The sequence below is a fragment of the Nothobranchius furzeri genome, chromosome 11 (assembly GCF_043380555.1).
Source record: "Nothobranchius furzeri strain GRZ-AD chromosome 11, NfurGRZ-RIMD1, whole genome shotgun sequence".
Lineage (NCBI taxonomy): Eukaryota > Metazoa > Chordata > Actinopteri > Cyprinodontiformes > Nothobranchiidae > Nothobranchius > Nothobranchius furzeri.
In genome coordinates, this window is record NC_091751.1 from 58,884,153 (window position 1) to 58,903,931 (window position 19,779).

The following is a 19,779-nucleotide window of genomic DNA, read 5'->3' on the forward strand; positions in this document are numbered from 1 at the left end:
AGCAGAGATTAATTCTACTTGATACATGCTTTGAAAACCTGTAATTAAATGTATTTATCATTTATTTAGACTTCCAACAGTGCAAAAGTAGACAAATAAGGAAAAATATGTTGCTTTTACAAATACTGTGTGATTTATTTTTATAAATACCCAGAAAAGTAGAAACTAGACAAATCAGAAATGATGAAAAACTTCTCAAACATTAAATTATGTCTAAACACGACTATATGTTTAAGAAAACATTGGGGGTTTTAATGATATTTAAAATATTTTCATCACAAATTCTAGAAACCCAAACGTCACCTGTTGTTGCAAGGAGGATGGAGATTTGGGTGCTGGCGAGTCATCTCCGCTGTCATCGTCCTCAGAGATCCTAAACTCTAGATCTTCCGTGTACCTCTTCCTCTTCACCTGACGACTCGAACGACGCTTCTTGGAGAGGAAAGGCATCAGATGTTTAGTTTAACCTTCAGAGATATGGTACCTTATGTCTGTTACCTTACACAGAAAGCAGCATGAAGAATAACTTGAGTCTGACTTTTTAGTTGAGTGATCACACAAAGAGAAGTCTACTTGAGTTACTATTTTGAGGCTATTTTGTCTTTTTTAACAACACCAAAACCTTTACACTCAAGTGAGATAGTGCTTAAATGTGTTTCATCATGGTTTGTTATTATTGATCAAAACTCATCAGGAAGTTAATGTCAGAATCTGTTCATGGTAGACAGTCAGAATTACTTAGAGAAGTAAACGTCACCTTCCACCCTAAATAGATGATATTTGATCTGAAGCGAATGCTTCATGGGATTGCAGAAAAGTGAATGAAAGGAGCTAGCCGTGTGGAATGGTTTGTTAAATGTGCAGTACTTCCAGAATTAATCACAGAATAAAGAGTTGTTGACAGGTTGAGGCGTCAGCTTGACAGTAGGTTTTGTCTTTCAAAGAGCTGTAACCTTTCTTGGCTCACTGCCTCAGGTTTCTGCCAACTATGACTCTGAATGTCCTGCAGCGGTTTTATGGCCTTCTGTCTTCTAGCAGGAGTTCCTGGACCTGTCCTTGTGCAGATGTGACTTATTAAATGTGGAGCTGTGTACAAGAATGCAAACCCACCTGTACGCCATCATCATCCTCTTCTTCAGGAGGAGAGGGCAGTGGAGACTTCACCTCCACATCGTCGCCACCCGACAACTCTCTCTTCCTCTTGGAATCCTTCTTAGCGGTGCTAGCCCCACCCTCTGATTCCACCTTTTTACTGCTGTGGAAAAGAAAAGGGATTACTTTTTAAATAAAGAAAAAGTCACTAAAACATCAAAATCCCATTTCTCACAATGTTATCTCTGTGACAGGCTACCTAAGCCTTCATTTATGTATGTGTGTGTGTGTGTGTGTGTGTGTGCGTGCGTGCATGAGTGCGCCTCTCTGTCCCAGGGCAATCGCCATGTTTGATTTACCCATTTAGAAATCATTAGTGTGCCTCAGGCTCTGGCACACGGGGGGTTAATATGATGAAAGACTGCATGGAGGAACAGGAGCAAGATAGAGAGATACAGGCACAGAGAGGAAGAGAGGGGGTGGGGGGTCTGGGGAGAGAGAGACAGGCAGACAGAAAGAGGCCCCTGAGAGAGGAGGTGGGAGGAGCTGAGAGCTCCCCAGGCTTCCTCTAATCTCTGGCATGGAAAGAAAGAGGAGCTGGCTTCATCTGCGAGTGTGCGTGCATTAGCACCACAGAGGTGAGAGGATACTCAGCATCCCTCTTCTGTCTCATACAGCCTGTCTCAGTGCTCTTATTATCCAGACGTGTGTGTGTGTGTGACTGTGTGTGCGTGTGTGTGTGTGTGTGTGAGAGAGAGAGAGAGATACAGGTGTAGGGTGTTTGACCTCCTGTGAATCCACACTGTCCCATATGAAAAACTGGGACAGTCTTTTTCCTTGTGTCAGCCAGACAGGGAAGTCACATGTTTAGAACCAGCTGCACACTTTATCACCTCATTCAGAGAAATTAGTCAAATATATATATTCTTTACTTGAATAAATTTAATGATTTGAGCCAACTTCATAACAATCTCTGGTGTCAACACACTTTCCTGCACTGACATGATTATGGTACTGTCTAACCCAGAAACGCTCGCTACTGCTTCATCTTCCACTGTAGACAGGATCTTTCTGACTAGGGTGGGATGAGCTTTTCACCACTGCTGTACATGCGAAGCTGCTGTGACATCAACATGTCTGTGTTCTAATTTGACACTTTTGGAAACTTACAATTACAGGTAAGTATACAGTCACAAAGATGAATGTGAATGATGGAGACCACAGTGAAATAAGGTGCCAATGAACCAATGGGGCCAAGCTGTGCAGTGGTTCACCTCAACACCTCCGGCAGCAACCAGAGATGCAAGGTGGACTATCGATCAAACACTACATGCTGGCGTTGGGTGTAGAAGGTAATTATAGCTGTAAACACTACAGGTACATCGGGGAAGAAAAACTAACAAATCTGAGCAACAGAGCAGTCGGAAGTAATAGTGATATGCATTTTTTCATTCGTGATAGACAAATTATTCTGAACTGATTTTAAAATATTCAAAAAGATTTTAATAGGTTATTAATCAAACATTTTCATGGTAAGTAAAAGGCAGATTGCAAGAGACGGGATTCTTAATTAAGAGCAACATCGAACAGTTTTTGAAGGAGTACATAAAGACAAAGTTCTGTCTGTGCTATAAACATGGAGTCGTGATTAATGAAGAAATAGAAATCGATATAGTTGAGATTTTAAACGACAGAAGGCATAGCCCAACTGGTGAGTAAGAAAGTGTTCCTTTTAGCTTCTTTAAGGACTGTGATATACTGGCTGCTTAACGACAGGAACACATATTTTAAAAGGCTGCCGCGCATTACGTGCGTTGATTTGAAGCGTTGTTTGTGCGCGTCCCCCAAAATTAACGTGATGCGTCTTCACGCTGCGATATAAGAGTATATTGATGCCATGTTTGTTTTGGTTGTTCCCACAAACACGGCCCTTTATCTGGTCTGAGTTCTCTTTTGCGCCCCCCAGTATCACATGCAGTGTAGTGCTGTGTAGCGTGTACATGTGACCAAAGATGCGGCCTGCTGCCTGCACCAACGCGAGGTTAAACAGCAAGTACACAATGGCCCTTAGTGTAGCCTCTTGCTCGGTGCAACTTGTTGCTGCTTTAGTTCAATGAACTGAGTCAAAACAACTCAAACACACATATTAGTCTGCGCAAGACAAGAGAACGTGGTCTCCATGATACTTCGTTTCTGTAAAAAAAACTACTTTGCTAATGTGACTTTTTGGCCAATTTTTGCAGATTCTCTTAATTTTTGAATTCATATCAAGTTTTGCATCTTGTAGTATACAAGTTGAAGCAATCAGCACCCACGACCAACTCCTGATCATTGATCGTGTGCTCACATGAAAATCAAGTTTGATATTCCGCTGATCCCTCAGGGGATTTCTGTGTTTGATAGGTCTAAAGTGACGTTTTTATTATTTTTCAAATGGCCTTTAGATTTTCTAACTTTCGTATTTCTCTAATGATTAAATTAAAGAAAAAAAAAATTTAACCCCTCATTTATGCATGGGATTTAAAAATAAGAGTGAAAGAAACACTCTTAAACATCAATCAGGCAACAGCTGTGTTTGTTTCTAGTCTGTTGCCTATATATGTTATGTGTAGAAGGGCTGCAACAACGAATCAACAAAATTGATAAAATTCGATGAAGAAATGCGTTGGCAACGCTTTTCGTCATCAATTTGTTGTGTTGAGCAACTTTCTGTCGTGCTGTGCAACTTTTATTTAACAGTCAATGTGCGCAGCTCATCTGATGCGGCTGCAGAGCAGACTGAGGCAGATCAGAACAAGAAACACATATAAGTCGCACGTGCAGTTATTGTGTAAGGAAGATGCCTTTTACTGGCACACAATGACTAATCTAGGTGCTGTGGAGGAAAACAGATAAACCAGCTAAGAAACAGAGGCAAAAACAGTCCAAAGTTTGGTATCAAAAGTGTAACTACAAGCAGATTTGCTAATGTTAGCTGGTAGTAAGCTCACGATCAAATGGGTTCTAAAAAACACGATGGCTGTGAAACTAAGAATGTCTAAACTCCACAAACAGAAGTCCCCATCATCATCTTGTTTATTAGCTGTCTGCAGTGCTAAGGAGCAAAATCGGCGCCGCTGCAGTCCGACTACGGCTTCGAGTCTGCTCTGCCCAACACCACTGAAGGAATATGGCAAACCATTGTAGCATTTATTTCACAAACGCATCTATCTGTGAACATAATTTCAATTGGATTATTAACCCATACATAATAGATATGTCACCATTACATTTTAAGCATTAGAAATTAAATGTTATTATCATTTCCAGTAGTTTACTACTGAACATGTTAATGAAATACATTACATTTCACTGATCACAGTTTAATTATGGATACATTTAGGTGATAGCATGTTGTTCTGCTTTTGAACGGTTTTCTAATCATGTTCTGTTGTTAAATGGAGAAAAAAAATGTTTCCCTAGAATTGTTTCAATGTGAAAAATGACAAATTAATTTATTTCCTGATCAGGTTTTTCTTGCACTCGAGTCCAAATCATTTGATTTTGAGAATCTGCTGATACAGCGTATCGATCTGATTCTTTAAGAAAGTGAAGAAACTCTGTTAAACAAAGCACAATCATGTTCTGTTGTTTAAGTAAAGGAAGGTGAGTAAATGTTTCCCTAAAAACTTTTTCATTTTCCCGTTTAAACCATCGACATATATACTGGACAATTCATTTCCATAGGCTCCAATAACACGTTTTTGAGGAAAAATGGGAGGGGGCCACCATCGCTATTTTGACCGTGTCACGGGTTCCGTCAAGCCCAGACAATTCCACAAAAGGGAAGAGAGGTGGAGCTGAGGGTGGGGCTGTAAGGCTGGGATCAACTGACGACACCCGGTCGAACTAGCTACAAGCTAACCTGAAGCTAACCCAAAGCTAATGCGGAGGTGGGAGCTAAGCTAACGGAGGTAGCAACCTAGCTACAACCGGAGTTAACTGTGCACAACACCAGAGCTTCTGAGTCAGAGATACGCCGGGCTGACCGCTGGGTAAAACCGAGTGGAACGCAGACGTCTCTCGAGAGCTCCACAAGCCGGCAGCCGCACAGCAGACAAGCGCCGCTGCGATCTGAGATGTGCAGAGCTGCCGCTGGGGAGAACCGGGTGGAAAGGTTTCCAACCCAGAGCTCCACAAGCCGGCAGCCCGCGCAGCAGTCAGGAGCTGCAATCAGACAGAGATGTACCGAGCTGCGGGGAGGGGAGAAACAAAAGTCCAGCGTTATGTTAAATGCACTGAGTTTTACCCTATTACATTTAAATTTCATGGTTAAACAGTACATGTTAAAATCTAAGCTCAGATAATGCAAGAGCGGCAGCGACCTAAAATACATAAATATAATTTTACTTACAGGAAAAAAATGAAGTGGCGACTCCTTGGACACTATTAGTGCAATTAATACCACCGCAAGTCATTTTGTCCAATAATTGCACAAATAATATCCAAAAAGAATGCACAAATGCTACAACTAATGGTCTAAGTTGAGAGACTGAAAATAGCGGAACAATTTTCAGGCAAGGCCGAGGCTCAGACTGAGGCCTTTCCCCGGAGCTAGCTCTGCGGTGACGTGGGTCTGATGCTCATTAATTATACAGAATTTTAGGCTTTTAATACACTTAAACAGAAGAGTGAGAAAAAAATTCTCCCCCCTCAGAGATGTCATGAGTGTAAACTAGATCTATTAAACCAAAAACATGTTTTGGTACCAGGCTGTAAACATGTTTATTTCTGCTGTGAAATTGGTATTTTTAACATGGGAGTCAATGTGGATTTGCTCGCTTCTGATACCAGCCCCCAGCGGATGAGGGTGGAACTGCAATTTATTTCACTTCTGCATTGGACTCAATTTCTGTCCCGTATTGTGGGGGCTTGGTTTAAACCGATTAATCGAGTTGAGACCCCATCCGATTCATCAATGATCCAAGTAATCTTTTGTTGCAGCCCTAATGTGTAGCAGATTATAACAATACAAGAACAAAGTTTATAAAAGGCTTTGTGCTCTATACGTACAGACTAAAAAAAGTGGACTTACCAAGATTAAAAAGGGTTTATGAGTGATTTGTCAGAATTGAGGATACGTGAATTTGGCTAATTTGAAAAAATGGAAATGGATTCATAACAGAACCTGATTACAGTTTAGTTTTAGAACGTTCTTTAAATTTAATATAAATACACCACAAATCTTCAGCCCACCAGGAAATAAGGATCATTCCAACTAACTGACTCAAATCTAGCTCTACATCTGTTGTGTGTGTGGTGTTTAGTGGTCAAAGTGTGTGTTTGTGTTGCCCTCTGCAGAAACTGTATGCCTGGATATATCTCTCCTCCAATGCGCCTCCTTCCCTTCCCTCCCTCCCTCTTGCTCCCCCCTCCATCTCTCACCCCCTCTCTGTCCCTGGGGCCCTTCTCCTTTCATCCTCACGCCAAGAGCAATCACCATCTCCCTGGTAACGGCTGGTCATGTGACCTGCACCTGTTCCTCTGGCTGGTCGCCACACGCTGGAGCCATCTGGCCACACACACGCACACACACACACACACACAAATACAGGCACGCACACACTTCTCCACTTGGCTGCCTTCTCCCCTCTCTTCCTCCTAGCGTCTTCATGGCCTCACTTCTCAACTGCACCATCACCTCTCTGTAGCTCTTTCGGCTCAGCGCATCTCTTCACTCCTCTTCCAACTCATCTCTCAACTCAGAAAGCCTCTTTTCCAGTCAACAAATAAGGATAGTAGAGCTGAAACAACTAATCGATTTAATCGATTACAATCGATTATTAAAATAGTTAACAACTTTTTTAGTCATCGATTAGTTGTTTAATAATCATATTTTACCGCATAAAGTCTATTTTTTACCACAATCTGACATCGGTTACAATCTGTTAAATTTGCCGCCAGTGTGTGGCAGTAATGAGCCACTGATCTACCAGTGGAGCCGTAGAAGAAGAAATGAGCCAGTAAGTGCCCTCGGTTTTCATGACGTATCACGTTACTGACGCTCATCTTGCTGTGAGAGATGGCGGAACAAGAAGAAATACGGAAGAAAAATAGAAGCGACAAAACGAGAAACCCCGGACAAAAACCTCACGAGTATGGGAGAACTTCACTCTAGATGCCTTGAAAAGACGGTTGACCTGCAAAATATGCAAAAACCATCTAGCATGGCACGGAAGCACGACGTCCCTAAGTGAACATTTGAGACGAAAACATATGGGGGCTGATGCAGCAGAGGAAAGTCCGGTAAGTAACAGAAAATAAACAAGCTAACGCAGATCAAATTTGGGAGCCGAGTTTGTTATAGTGGATGTTAAACATGTTTTTTTTTTGCAACGTCAGTCTACGGTGTTCTACTTCTGATTGACTAGGTGCAATCGTGAATCTCCTCCGTGTTGTGAATCATGCGCTTGCCAAATTTAGCACGTCTGTTTATAAGAATGTTCTCGTTAAGAGAAAAACGGCACAAACCCATAACTATGTTCCTCATTCAAAAAAGGACAACTCCGCGGAGAAAAATATACAGACGAGCTGTGTCCAGGTGAATGTAACGCGGCATTGTTGTACGCTTTCAATTTTTAAATACAGGAGAAATTCAGAAAGTCCTTTTTTTACTATTAAAAGGCTGTTTTACTGTGTAACGCTGTAAAACGCCTCACAACACATTTTTGTCAAAATAAATGATCACTGTATATTGTTAATTAATTCAAATAATGTAATATTGATTTAGTGTTGTAGTGTGTGTGCTGCTTTATTTTATATGTGTACTTATTTCAGTCTATTTGTGTTTCTTATGCAGAAAAAAACAAGCAACGATGGACAACTACATGGGGAACAAGACACTCACCCCCCAGCAATGCATACCACTTACAAACTCTATTCTAGACTCTACATTATTTTTTATGGAATTTACCTCTTATATTTTGATGCCAAAAAATTATTCAGGACTGATATTTTGCACTGTTTAGCTCATTTTACACCGCTGACTGTGTTCATGTGCAATAAAATAGATTGCAGTCAACTGCACAATTCTCTTATGTTTTTCTTTTTCTTAACTGAAATGTATTCATCACTTGTATAGGTTAAATAGCTAAACAATAACAAACCGATTAATCGATTAATCGAAAAAAATAATCGACAGATTAATAGATTATGAAAATAATCGTTAGTTGCAGCCCTAAAGGATAGCAATGTGCATTACATCAAGGCCCCTTCTTGTTCAGCAAAAATGCACGGCAGTAACCTAATTTTTCTTCAGTATAAAAAAACGCACCCTTTAACATTATGAGAAAAAAATTGCAGTTTCAAAGCTTTAAGTCTTGCGGTCATGTCGGAGCATTGTAACTCAGCTGTGATACTAATGTTATGACTCCCTGAGTCCTGAATTAAATTCCATCTGATAAATTCTGCTCAGAGTTTCAGCAAACATCTTAAGTCCTCGTTTGTTTTTACAGACTCACACACACACCATCAGTTTTAGGTCAGACTCACCCAGCTCCGTAAGCATGTTCCAACACCTCTGCATAAACTAGCGGACTTGCTTTTTAGTCCAGGATATATTGCAACTTTTCTGCTCATTCTGTACTTGGGTTAGATGTTTTTTTTTATTTTAAAATGTTTTAAAGCCTTTCTGAAATTATATCATAGCAATGCAGTACAAAGGCTCAAGATCCTCACTACTGCAGGTAATTTAGGGCATTCTCAGGGTTTCTAAAATATGTGTGACCTCAAGCATTATATTGTAACAAAGTGACGTAAAAGTGAAACGGCTCTAACAGAAGGCATTTTTAATGTCACCGTAACTTTAGGGAATTAATATGTCACTTACAGAAGTAGTTTGTTTTCTGCCTACCAGCATGTTGGCCTTTTCAGGTCTGAGCAGGAGACTGCAAACTTCCAGACCAGATCCTTTTGGACCACAAACAGAGGTAAGTGGGCGTTGTGGATCACATCCAGCCTTCTATCGTCTCAGAGATTAAAGTTACAGACTGCCCTCGTCCTCAGCTTCTGATGGCCACTGCACTACAAGGTGTGAGGGTAGAATAAGCAGCAACATGTGATGACAAATTTAATAACTTTATAGGACTTGTGCCATTAGACACTTACAGAAATCAGCCAGAGGCAAAATTGAATGTGTAAAAAAAGTATTAAAACCTCAGCTAAAAAAGGTTTTTGTATTTTCACAGCAGGATTTTTCAACAAAAAAGCACACTAAACACAGAAGACAGCTTCCAGTCTGAGCCTGAACCAGCTGAAGAAGTCATGTTGGTAACTCCCCACAAACATTAAACAGTAGTGGATTTCCAGTGTTTCTGCATTGGCATTATAGCAGACGACAATGTGTCAGTCAGATGTAGCTTCAGAAACCTCTGCTAGTCTGTGTAACTTCTGAGCTTGTAGACAAGTTCACATAGCAGCTTAGCGGATATAGCTGCTTCAGGCTTCCCAAGTATATTTCATTTTCTACAGAAAAACAAAACAATGTGCTGCCATTTTTTGTCGCTGCGTGTATATATTGATATAACCCCTGAAAAAAATTAATCGATAGCTTAACTGAATAACTTTCCTAGGGCTGGGCAATATGGACCCAAACTTATATCTCGATATCTAGCTGAATTTCGATATACGATACATGTCTCGATATTTTTTCCTCAAGCTGTCTTGAGAAATTATATACCGCAAATCCTCTAATACAGGCCGGTATTCAATTAAAGGCCGGGTCTCCAATTTTGGCCGGTGTCGGAGTCAGCGGAGGTAAATAATGGCCGGTCTCTTATTGTGGCCGGATGGAATGTGGTAACAAGCAAGTACGAACGTCCCAGCGGCAGGGTTATAGTCCCCAAATCAACCAGCAGGAGGCAATAGAGGTTCATGCAGACCTTTGTTGGGCTTTTTCTTCAAGCTTTGTAACGCTTCAGACACGATCCTCTATCACGCTCCTACCACACAGAGTCACGGTGTCAGTTAACCATGCTAATTCAACCCGCTCCACAGAACACACATCACCTTCCCTGTGGCTTACATAACACTCGCACAACACGCAAATCAGCACATAGGAACTAGCAGAACGATAGGAAACACATATAACACAATACCCAGAATGCACCTGGCTTACAACCCCAGCCAGGTCATTACACTATCAAGTTCAAAGAGAACGTGCTGATTATGCTGCAGAACACTCTGGAGAGCAGCAGTAGGGGGTGTATGAACTACAGTAATCCCTCGTTTATCGCGGTAGATGCGTTCCAGACCTGGCCGCGATAGGTGAAAATCCGCGAAATAGGGACTCCCAGCATGCCCCTTGCGGGGATTCCCTCCACGTCGCACCTACGTGACAAACCGCGGCTATAAACGGAAGTCGCCTTTACAGCTCAGTCATCGTTTCTTCAGTTTCACGATCAGAGTTTCCAACCTACCAATCAATCCAACGAACTATCAGCTCATAGTAAGTTATCTTACTTACTTCTGGAAAGCCCGGCATTTCCGTGTCACTTCGTTGACGCTCGAACGCTCGGGGGTTTCCTAGAGCAGCCGGCGTTTCACCGACGCTATCACTTCCGCGTCTGTGAAACCACGCTCCCGTAGGTACTGACACGCGATCGTTCATGTCGGTTCATTTCCTTTAATGTTTTCTGTCTTTTATTTGCGCCTGATGTGTATCGCTGCTGTGGAGCGGGGCGCATCAACTTGTCCTCCGACGCACAGATCACTGATGCGGCCGCCAAACAGCGAGCACTCCGCTGTTTTTGCGGTCGGTAGATCTGCCTCCTGAGCACGGCCACAGTAACAATCAGGTGTCGCCACCTCAAAAACTAATTTAACACGCGATCTAGGGCTGAAACGATTCCTCGAGTACCTCGAATAATTCGAGTACAAAAAATCCTCGAGTCAAATTCTCTGCCTCGAGGATTCGTTTAATTCACATTTAATTAATTCGTGGCTTTGCAGTCGCCCGTGGTCATGTTTCACCCGGACTGAAATAAGTGACGCACATGCCCACTGGACTGCACACGCGAGTAGCCAATGTAACTTAACTTTCACTTAAGCCATGGCGGACAACGTGGACTCCGGTGGAGTGCGAAAAAGACAGAAAATGTCAAGATGTGGGACCATTTTTCACGTCGTTAGGCGGAAAACGTAGTCCAGTGTTTATGTTTATTCATTTCGCAGACGCTTTTATCCAAAGCGACGTACAAGTTTTTTTTTTTTTTTTTTTTTTATAACCTGTAGGGCATGTTGTGATCTGTGGGGGAAACCGGAGTACCCGGAGGAAACCCACGCATGCATGGGGAGAACACGCAACTCCACGCAGAAAGGCGAGTTTTGGACCTGCGACCTACGTGCAGCGAGGCAACAGTGCTAACCACTGTGCCACCATGCAGCCCATTTACAGTGTAAATACTGTAAAATGGATTTAGCCTACCACAACACCACATCCTCCATGCTGCAGCACCTGTAAATGTCACTTCTGCAAGCGGACTCGGAGCCTCTACAAGATAATGCTTTTTAGCCTGTTTTTCTATATATTCTGCGGACACTGTGCGACTTTTTCGTTTGTAGCACTCAGTTTCAGCTCACACCGTACGTCTGGTAGCAACACGTCGGACTTAAAATGTGCTAAAAATAGCAGTTTTTACACAACACGTCGGACTTTTTATTGTGTTGTTATTGATATTTGTTGTCCCTCAGGATCGCTGCAGGAGGACACGGGTATTTATGAGAGGAAAACGAAAGAAAGTAAATAAATGTTTTGTGATCAGTATAATTTGACAAAACCACGGCAAACATGCTTTCTCGACAATCCTTGTTATTGTGTGAGACAAAAAAGTGTAGAAATTAAAACGGACGTGTGTTAATAGGGAAACAGCCGGCGAGCTGTTTGCGCATGCACCGTGAGCGGTTCTGGTTCTGTTTGGGCCGCAGCCGCTCGCAGCGCTACTTCAACAGTTATCCTCCTAGTTTTTGTCTGGCTTGCAGGCTAGCAGATTCTCGCACGAGGGGAAAATCGGCTCAGGTTGTTTGCTTATTTTTTGCACAGCCATTTGTTTACTGTGAAGTAAAGTTGAAGTGCTGAAGTTTTGCAAACTAATTTTGAATAAAACTTGAAGAATAACTGGCAATTGCTTGCTCATTTTAACAGGTCTTTCATAATTATAACATGCTATTTGATATAATGGTTTACAAATACAAAAGGGTAATTTATTAGAGTACTCGATTAATCGAAAAAAAAATTCGATAGAGTACTCGATTACAAAAATATTCGATAGCTGCAGCCCTAACGCGATCGTTCATGTCAGTTCATTTCCTTTAATGTTTTCTGTCTTTTATTTGCGCCTGATGCATTTCGCTGCATGCTGTGGAGCGGGGCGCTGCGCGCATCACCTTGTCCTCCGACGCACTGATCACTGATACGGCCGCCAAACAGCGAGCACTCCGCTGTTTTTGCGGTCGGTAGCTCTTTTAGAACTGCAGTTCAAAGGTAACTCATGAGGTGAATATATATGAACCCAGGTAGCAGTTTTTCTTTAGGATTGAGAGGAGATGCAGGAAGATAATAAACAGACAGGACAGAAAAATAGTCAAATAAAAACAAGTTAGTTTTTGTACCTGCTGTTGCAACAAACAGACACCATTGAAGGTCATCAGAAGTGAGGAACAGAAAATGAAATAATTATTTGAATGTTTAGAGCAGCAGGAACTCCGAGAGGCTGCAGGCGCATCAGTGAGTTTGCGGCCGCTGCGCAGGGGGAGGGGGGAGAGGGCTGAAGCAGAAACTACCGTTGTTAAAAGAAATGTGTTTAACTTTGAAAATGTGGGCGCAATTTTAATTGTCAAAAACTCCAACGAACCATTAGTTCATTTTGCCCAAATAGAAATAGAGGCCAGCCTCTAATACTGGCCCTCCTTCCAATAAAGGCCTGGAGCTTGATGAGCTTGAGTCAAATACAGGCCCGGGCCTGTATTAGAGGATTTACGGTACATAAATTAATCAGTAGATTAGATGAAAATAAATATTTATTCCAGTCAAACATTAACCTTAGTGCCTATTCTCTATCAGTCTGAGCTTTAGAAACACATTGGCACATCTGTCTGTTAACACACACATAGGTTAATATCTTTGTGTTTTACCCAGTGATTTTACCTGGTTCATCTTTATCCTGTATTTGTAACAGTTTTTTAATGTAAACTGGACCTCGAGTCTGTAATAAAGTATCAATCAATAAAATCAATCTATCCATCCATCCATCTGTCTCAGCTGAGAGCTAGAGATGTCTCAAATGTCCCACAGGCACAAACCCTGAAAAATGTAAAATGTGATGTATAATACATCTTGTTGCATTTATCACACTGTTGGAATTTATATCTCCTGGCTCTCAAGCATTGAGGTCATCTTATTAAAGTAAATATGATAAACATGTGTGCCTTACCTGGGTATAAAATTTAACTATTTTGCCCAGCTGTGTGCAACAGGTCCGTTTCTCTTCTATAATAATGAAAACTGCTGAAAAATGGGTCTAAATCATAATAAGCTTTGAATGAAATTTTGATTAAATGATACACATTTAAACTGATGACAGATGTGTTCTAACTAGTAAACAGCCGTAACCTATCGGCGTGAAGACATAAAATAGCCTAATAATTAAGAAATAACTCTAATAAATATAAAGTATGTCTAACTGTGTGTTAAAATGCAACAAGATTTATTACAAGTTCGTATAAGACGTTTTTCAGGTTCTTTTATAAAAGAAACTGAAACTGGTATGTTGCAAAAGAGAACACAAAGGTTAATGTAACTCAATGAGTTCAAGTTTTCTTCAAAAAATTTCTCAAGATCTGGCTGCAAAAATAAAAAGACAGTTTCCTCTACATGAAATAGTCAATTGTAGAAGAGCCCTTCCACCGAATCAGAGGCAAGAAAGGCGGGACCTTCCTTGGACATCCCATGATTCCAAATGACACATCCTGGAGGGACTCCGGTCAAGTGAGCAGATACTAGGAAAATATGCTGTCAAGCCACTCGATGCTGGACCTCTGCCAGTCTCAGGAGCATAATATATCGGAAAATATGGATCATCTTTTAGATCCAACCTTTGTGCGTGTCGTAGGTTTCACAAATTACTTTTTTTTTCTTACCGGAGCTAATGCGGTTATCCGTGCTGCTGGCATCAGAAACTGTTTGCATTCAGCTAGCCAAGATCCTCCTCGAAGTTTCCATAGCCTCTTTGATAAAACAGACCATTGCGTCATTACAGAGTGATAAATCTGAATTTGTGGGTCTCGTAAATGCGGCAAGGAACAAAGGGGAAAGGTGATAAAACTTGATTCTGATGTGCTTAGCCTCGTAGTAATATTGCAGCATCAACCCCTCGCCTCTGATGGCTAAACGCATGTCAGCCCCGCCAATCCCTTTGGAGCGACTGTGAGAGGGACCCCGCAAAAGAAGGTGGTCGCGTTAGTGACATATACTGCACGCCGAGTGCCGGCCGGAAGGGATATAAACACAGATAAACATGGCCTCTCACTAGTATCTTTCAACCACCTACAACATGGCAAAATGGACGGACGCGGAGACCATGGAGCTTTTGGCCATGCGAGAGGACGAACAGATTAGTCGCCTTTTTACAGGGACGGTGAGACAGCCAGCTGTTTGACAGAGTGGTGAAAACACTGGCTGAGCGAGTCAAGCGAGACAAAAAGCAGGTCATATCAAAGCTAAAGGTCCTGAAAAAGAAATTCCATCAATCTGACGTGTCTTCCGTCTGACGCTGAATGCGCGACCCTGTTCGTCACATGCGAGAGGGCCGTCCAGCGACCTCCCTTTATCCCGTCTTGGTTTGAGAGGTGCCTGACAGCAGTTTATTCTAGCTTCATCTTTGCTACTATAAATGCCAAAATCCTACCCAGGGAGCCACGGCAAATCCTGTTTTGTAAACGCGATGGTCCTGTAAAAACAGCTCATGACTTTAATGTTGCTTTGTTAGTTAGAAAGGCATGTAGGAATCCAACATATGGCTCAGACCTTTTGCTGCAGCTGTAAACATAATTATTCGTAACCAGTGAGATCACAAAGTTTAACTAAATACTATAAATCATGGAATAGCACCAGTGTTTACAAATGTTAATGCCTCCTGCTGCATCTTTGAGTGATGTATGCCAAAGACAGCTCTCTGATGTGTAGAGAGAATTTTGATTTTCTATAATGGTTTATGACAAAATTCCTTAAAATGAAACACCAAATATAGTTAATTTTTATAGATGGTTAAGTGTAGAGCAACTGAATTTCTACAAATTTTATGCAGAGTCTGCCATTAGGAAAAAATACAGGAAAGGCAGCAGACGAAGAGTTAAAAGGAAGAAGGCTCTTCAGTTTACACTCAATAATTCCAACTCATTTGCGGATGGAGTAGATTAGGTGTGTGTATTGGCAACAATCTGGCAATATGATATTATCACGATACGATATATTTTGATACTAAAAGCCATGTGATATTTCCAGTTTTTAAGACTGAATTTAATTAGAAAATTCATGCCTGATGCTTCCAAGACACATCCGGTGTTATCGTAAGAGCTTGCTGTTCAGGCAGAAAGGTGGTAAAAACTGCTGCCACCTCGCTGTTGGGGTTTGAATTGCACCTCTCAAAAGAAAACCAGTAAATGTTTGCAAGTAAAATAAAAATAATATGATGCACTGCTTTTAAATAATGATTCTGTATGTGGGGCGACAGTGGCACAGGAGTTAAGTGCTCGCCTTGTAATCGTAAGGTTGCAGGTTCGAGCCCTGCTCAGTCTGGCACTGTGACCTTGGGCAAGACACTTAACTAACCTTGCTGCTGGTGGTGTTCAGAGTGAACGGTGGTGCCTGTGTACAGCAGGCTCGCCTCCGTCAGCGTGCCCCAGGGCAGCTGTGGCTACAATGTAGCTCATCACCACCAGGATGTGAATGTGTGTGAATGACTGTTGTAGAGCGCCTGAGAAGAACCTACTATTTGAGGAAGAAAATGCACTGAGATGAGGGGAATTTAAAAGACTACAAAAATGTAGAACTAATTTTACACAAGATCAGTGCCTCAACAAAAAAGGAATAGATTTTAAAATGTATTTTTAATAAATCAGGAAGAAAAACAAGAGGACATAATCCAGCTACTAGTTACTGGTGTAATCATATTGACACAAAACTTAGATAAACCTTGTATGAAGGATATTAAATCAGTGCTGGGCTGCGGAAAGTATGCACACTCATGAAAAATTAACTGTCATCTAAGATTTGTTCTGTCCAGGTGTGTACATTAGCAGCTTCCCGAACATCTTGAATGCCAGTCATTTAATCGGATGTAAACCTAGGGGCATATAGCATGACATTCACACGTCATTCAAAAGTGAGAATGAGAAGATTTTCTCAGATTTGAATAAAAGAAATTGAGGAGAAGGAGTGTTTGAGTAAAATTTGACAGACAAGACAAAGGTTGGGTTGCAAGGGAAACCTGCTGCTGTGATGACACTAAACCTCCACGACGACTCCTCTGTTCAATAAAAAAGAAACTCACAAGGCAACACATGCAAGCCTTCATGTGTGCTCAGAAAGTGCTGCTTTTGCACACCTGTCTGCAGACATGCACGAAGAAAGGAGCCTGCATGCAGCTCTGACTTTTTTTGTATACTGCAAACAAATCACCCTGCATACACATATATGCAGGGTGTGGCAGCTGAGAGTGGTGTTATTTATAGCTGTACTTCCTCAGAGGTAGACAGAGAGAAAAGGAGGATGCAGGGGAAAAAAGCAAGGTCAGAGGAGAGGTATTAGCTGAGTGGACAAGTAAACCACCTGATTCTCTCTGCATCGCTCACACCCACTCGCGCTCATCCCATCCTTGATAGCTGAAACCACTCGCAAAGCACATATTCGAGATTTCCTTTTTGATATTTTACATAAAATCAGTGCAAACTGTTGAAGCTGCTGTTCCTATTCAGAAAACATTTGCATGTTCAATCCACTTTGTGATTTATAGGAAAAAACCTGCTTGAACGAAGGTAATTTCCCCATGCCGGTCCTAATGAAGTCCCAAGATTGATAAAGAATGTAAGTCCTACAAAAGTCCTCATGTTCAATCTTCTGCGTGCAGGTGCCTTGCTAAAAAACAGGATATGTCAATAAATGGAAGTGAAAACCAAAGTGTTCAGATGGTTAACAGCACAGCCCGACATCCCGCTTACACTGATTAAGCAAAGCCTTCAGTCTGCTCTGTGGTGGTTTATTTGTTCATACTGATATGCAAATACATAAAGCAGGAAAAAAGCATACTGCAGCATGGTATGAACCATAGAGACTCATCAGCTCTGCAGCTCATCTCCCCTCCCACTGATGGAAATCACAAAAATACCCAAAATACTATGGATTAAGGATTTCTGCACAAACTAATACCGTTGTCTGAGCGTTAACATCTACTAATGAAATTTTAAGCAAATTATAAATCTAAAGCTTTTGGTAATTAACAAGGAAATTTAAAATAAAGTCCAGACATCAAACCTCCTTAAACAAACCTTAAACACTGCGTGCTTTGTTTTTGGTGACTGAACTATGACTAATGAACATAAAAGCATCATATAAGCCAAAACAAATTCCCCTTCACATCTATAAAGACTTGGTGCTCCCTTCCTCGTGTCCTCAAGAAAACTTCCCTCCTTTGGCTTGAACCAAAGAGGAGAGAAAGATGAATTTGACTTTTAGAGGGAGAATTAAACAGAAGACAGTTGGGTAATTGCAGAGGTCCTCCATTTTAGAGTAGCAGTGAATGGGCAGCAGCCATTATTATGCTAAATTAACCTGGGAGCTCCCGGCTGCCACTCAAGATGGAGGAAAGCCCGACAACAGATAAGATTCGTTTAGTTTACCAACACACACACACACACACACACACACACACACACACACACACACACACACACACACACACACACACACACACACACACACACACACACACACACACACACACACACACACACACCCCCCTGAAAACCAACTCCCAACCCCCACTCTTCCTCTGCCCAACACACTCAGAGTGGTGGCGCTGGAGTGGTCAGCAGCATGGTCCTCATTATCATTAGACGCCATTTTCTGCCACAAAGATTACAAACGACCCCTCCCCCAGGAAATGCACGCACACGCAAAACGCTGGCCCCCCTTGCTGCCCCACCCCCGACTCTCTTCCAGTGGCCAGTGCTCACACACACACACACACACACACACACACACACACACACACACACACACACACACACACACACCCTCCCCCAACGCTGACCCCCTGCCTGCTGCTGCGGCCCTCCTCCTTCCTTGGGATAAAAGAGGCCGAGAGGAAAGAGAGAGATGAGTGGGACTAAAGGACGTAGGATGAGAGCGAGATGGGGGTCGTCCTGACACATTCCTCGGTCCGATCAAGTTTCCATGTTCACAATAACACAACTGCGGAGACTCGCGCACAATGAACGCTTCGCTGCTGTCTCCGACCTGGCTTAACAACTTCGATTAAACAGACAAGAGATGAAGAGAGTGCAAAAACATGTCTGTAGAGCGATTTATTAATTTAGGAAACAAAAGACATTAAGGAGCAAAGTCATACACCAGCAAGGGAGAGTGAAAAGGAAAAAGACTAGTGTATAATGTGTAAACAAACAGGACCGAAGGCAAATGTCTACACAAACAGTTCAGTCAAGCAAATCTATCTGGGGTTTAAACACCTTCGACTACATTTTTAGCATCTAAAACTAAAAAATTCAACGTTAGCAAATACTAATCTGTCTCTTGGTCAAAAACAGAAACTACAAAGTGAAAACATTCAACTACAGGCTCACATATCTTATTGCCTTGCACCATAAACACACACAGAGCTGCATTGTGTAACCTGCTCCTTTATTATCACGAACGCACACTGCGGATTAGTTTAACCCAATACTACATACACACTCCTGCTGGCAGAAATGTTCTCCAGAATCCAGAATGTGCATTAATACACTAAACTCCCACAGAAGGAATGCCTTCAACACAACAACAGGAACTTTTACATATTTATTCACAAAAAATAATGGAAAACATTGTAAATAATGTTGGTTTTAAGGTGGAACTGGAGGCTCTGAGTGTGCCGACAGACAACACTGAGGGACGCTTCACCTTCCACCTGAGCTGAAGCACCTGCTGATCAGTTGGAGAGGAAAATGTATAAATGTGATTGATCTGGAGGTGTCTCAGAGCCATACGCCATGCTTCACTAACCCCTCTGATCACAAAGTCACACCCATATAAACAATGTGTGGCAGTTCACAGCTCAAGAGGTGGTGACCCTTTCAGTTCCCCCTGGTTGGTCCCATGAATGATGGATCGTGTGAGTGTGTGTGTATATTCATACATCTATTGTCTCACTAAGACTCCTTTAATAACAGACTTTAAAATATTGCATTATAAAAGGATTTATTTACTGCAAACAAACTTGACCACCTAAGAATGACAAGGTGTGTGTGTGTGTGTAAGTTAGAGACAGATACTGCTTTTCTTAGCTCTTATTTTAAATACTGCTATCCACTGGAGCTGCTAAATGTTTCCAATTCCTTTTTAGTTCATGTTTGGAAGGAAATGAAAATGTAACAACTCGT

At 41.8% G+C, this 19,779-nt stretch overlaps 1 protein-coding gene across 4 annotated transcripts in view; it reads right to left on the minus strand.

Moving 5' to 3' along the window:
- chd7 (chromodomain helicase DNA binding protein 7) overlaps positions 1 to 19,779 on the minus strand; it is a 113,325-nt gene that overhangs the window by 28,203 nt on the left and 65,343 nt on the right. For 3 of the 4 annotated variants that reach the window (XM_070541731.1, XM_015957267.3, XM_054738270.2), the window contains 2 exons: positions 1,111 to 1,255; positions 304 to 432 (listed from right to left, as the gene is read on the minus strand). In XM_070541731.1, the coding sequence (XP_070397832.1) occupies positions 304 to 432; positions 1,111 to 1,255 (274 nt within the window). The remainder of the gene's footprint in view (positions 1 to 303; positions 433 to 1,110; positions 1,256 to 19,779) is intronic. The other variant, XM_070541730.1, reaches the window with a different exon arrangement.